This window comes from Contarinia nasturtii, unplaced genomic scaffold (assembly GCF_009176525.2).
Source record: "Contarinia nasturtii isolate CC-2019 unplaced genomic scaffold, AAFC_CNas_1.1 Cnas_scaffold_5990, whole genome shotgun sequence".
NCBI classification, from domain to species: domain Eukaryota; kingdom Metazoa; phylum Arthropoda; class Insecta; order Diptera; family Cecidomyiidae; genus Contarinia; species Contarinia nasturtii.
The window spans coordinates 1-1738 of record NW_022203254.1 but is presented as its reverse complement, the minus strand read 5'-3'; the positions used below and the strand labels follow the sequence as shown (position 1 = coordinate 1738).

The window sequence follows — 1738 nt, the reverse complement described above, 5'->3', positions numbered from 1 at the left end:
TTATATATATAAAACATTATTCGATCAAGCAATAAACTCTATACAGACACAAACATGAATCAAAAATGTCAACGACGGCATTCGATTTTCACACATATGATTCACACTTTGACTCATATTTAAAAAAAAACTAATCTGAGAATTTCGGATATAAAAACAAATCTCTTGTGCTTTGTACACGAATTTTAAATTATTTTCGATATATATAAACAAATGTAATGAGCAATAAAAACAATTCAGTTTATATCATGTGAATGTGTAGTTTAGAATCGATTCATTGGTTGTCTTTGTTGTTGTTGTTGTTGTGGCGGCTGTCTCCGTTGTGCATGGTACTCATTCCGAAAGCGTTTTGCTAGTAAAATACCTATAATAGTGCGCGCTGTCACCGGCAGCATTTTTGAAACGGCAAACTAGAACACAAATTAAATATGGTAATCAGATGGTAAGTATGTGTGTGGGAATATGTTATCTTTCAAGATAAGGTAAGTAAATTCACTTCTGAAATAAAGCGATTCAAGTCCAAAACTTTAACTTGAAATGAAAAATAAGATTTTGTCGAATATAGTTATCAAATTGTATATCGAATGAAAAAAAAAGCACCAACCTGAATGGCATGTGACCAATATCCAGTTGTTTCCGAAGTTTTTCCTAATGTAAAAACGGCCGAACGTGTGTACGATTCAACATCGGGGACGAAAAGATTTCCGTTCATTACGGTTGTTGAATAATTATTCAATTTTGTTCGAACAAAGTACGGCGAAAGTAGTTGCACATCAACACCATATGGTCCACATTCGTATTGAAGTGCCATTGTGAAACTTTTGATGTAGACCTGTTAAAATGCGCCCAGAATTAATGCACATCTATTCACATATCTATTTGTTTTAAGCGGGGAAAAAATTACACACTTTGCTAGCAGCATACACCGATGCCAGAGGTGCTGGTTGTAAAGCCGTGCCCGAAGATACGTTTACAATGATACCTTTTTGTCGTTGTTTCATATCGTTTACAATCAAACGCGTCATCATTGTGGCGGCAGCAACATTTGTAAGCACCAGACTCCATATCACCTCCTCCGGCACACTGCCAAGCTCTTCAGGATGCTCGAACATCTGACCGACATTGTTTACTGCAAGACAATGCAAGAAGAAGATGAAGGAGAGAGAGGGAGAGAGAGAGAATACAGGTTACTACACACAATGTCTAAGTAAGTAATGATAAAGATTAATTTATTTATGTGCAGACTGGTAAATGAAAACGTCGTACAACTGTGCACCGGTCAAACAAGTTCAAACACCTTGACCATATCAGATAGCTCTTAATAATCGTGTTGTAAATAAAACGGTAAAATTTGTAGAGATAGTTTTATCGATTGCTAGTAGTTTTTTTTTGAGAATTCTCACAAAAAGCGATACAAAAAATATGTTGTTCCTAAAGTGAATGTTTACGCATGCAAAGAAATGTGAAAGAAATTCTCGGGAAAGAGATACTCACCTAAAATTCCAACTGGAAGTGAGTTCACTTCGTATTTAATTCGATTGTAAATCTCACGACCATTACTAAAATCGGCTAAAGAATAAATATGAAAAATATTAACATTACTATTTTCCATTCAAACTTAAACTTGACGCAACTCACCTACAATGTATTTCGTTTGTACCGGATGCAAAGACTCTAAACAACAATTATGTAAAACAAGAAAAATAAAAATTACGAAATTTATCGCATATATGTAAAT

The 1738-nt window shown here is 34.5% G+C and overlaps 1 protein-coding gene across 1 annotated transcript; it reads right to left on the bottom strand.

Annotated features, from left to right (window-relative positions):
• Window positions 1-31: 31 nt before the first annotated feature.
• Window positions 32-1677, bottom strand: LOC116351677 (hydroxysteroid dehydrogenase-like protein 1). The gene is made up of 5 exons (XM_031783811.1): window positions 1639-1677; window positions 1495-1569; window positions 909-1129; window positions 605-832; window positions 32-410 (listed from the first exon to the last, which is right to left on the bottom strand). Exons 3-5 carry the CDS (start codon window positions 1110-1112, stop codon window positions 264-266), a joined length of 579 nt encoding a protein of 192 aa, XP_031639671.1. The 5' UTR covers window positions 1113-1129; window positions 1495-1569; window positions 1639-1677; the 3' UTR covers window positions 32-263.
• Window positions 1678-1738: the final 61 nt, after the last annotated feature.

Bases quoted from the DNA above. Each gene is read 5' to 3' on its own strand.
- LOC116351677 (XM_031783811.1), bottom strand. From the start codon at position 1,112: ATGTTCGAGCATCCTGAAGAGCTTGGCAGTGTGCCGGAGGAGGTGATA. The intron at 833-908 runs GTGTGTAATTTT...GCATTTTAACAG, and splicing joins CGGTGTATGCTGCTAGCAAA to GTCTACATCAAAAGTTTCAC. The intron at 411-604 runs GTTGGTGCTTTT...TTTGTGTTCTAG, and splicing joins ATTGGTCACATGCCATTCAG to TTTGCCGTTTCAAAAATGCT.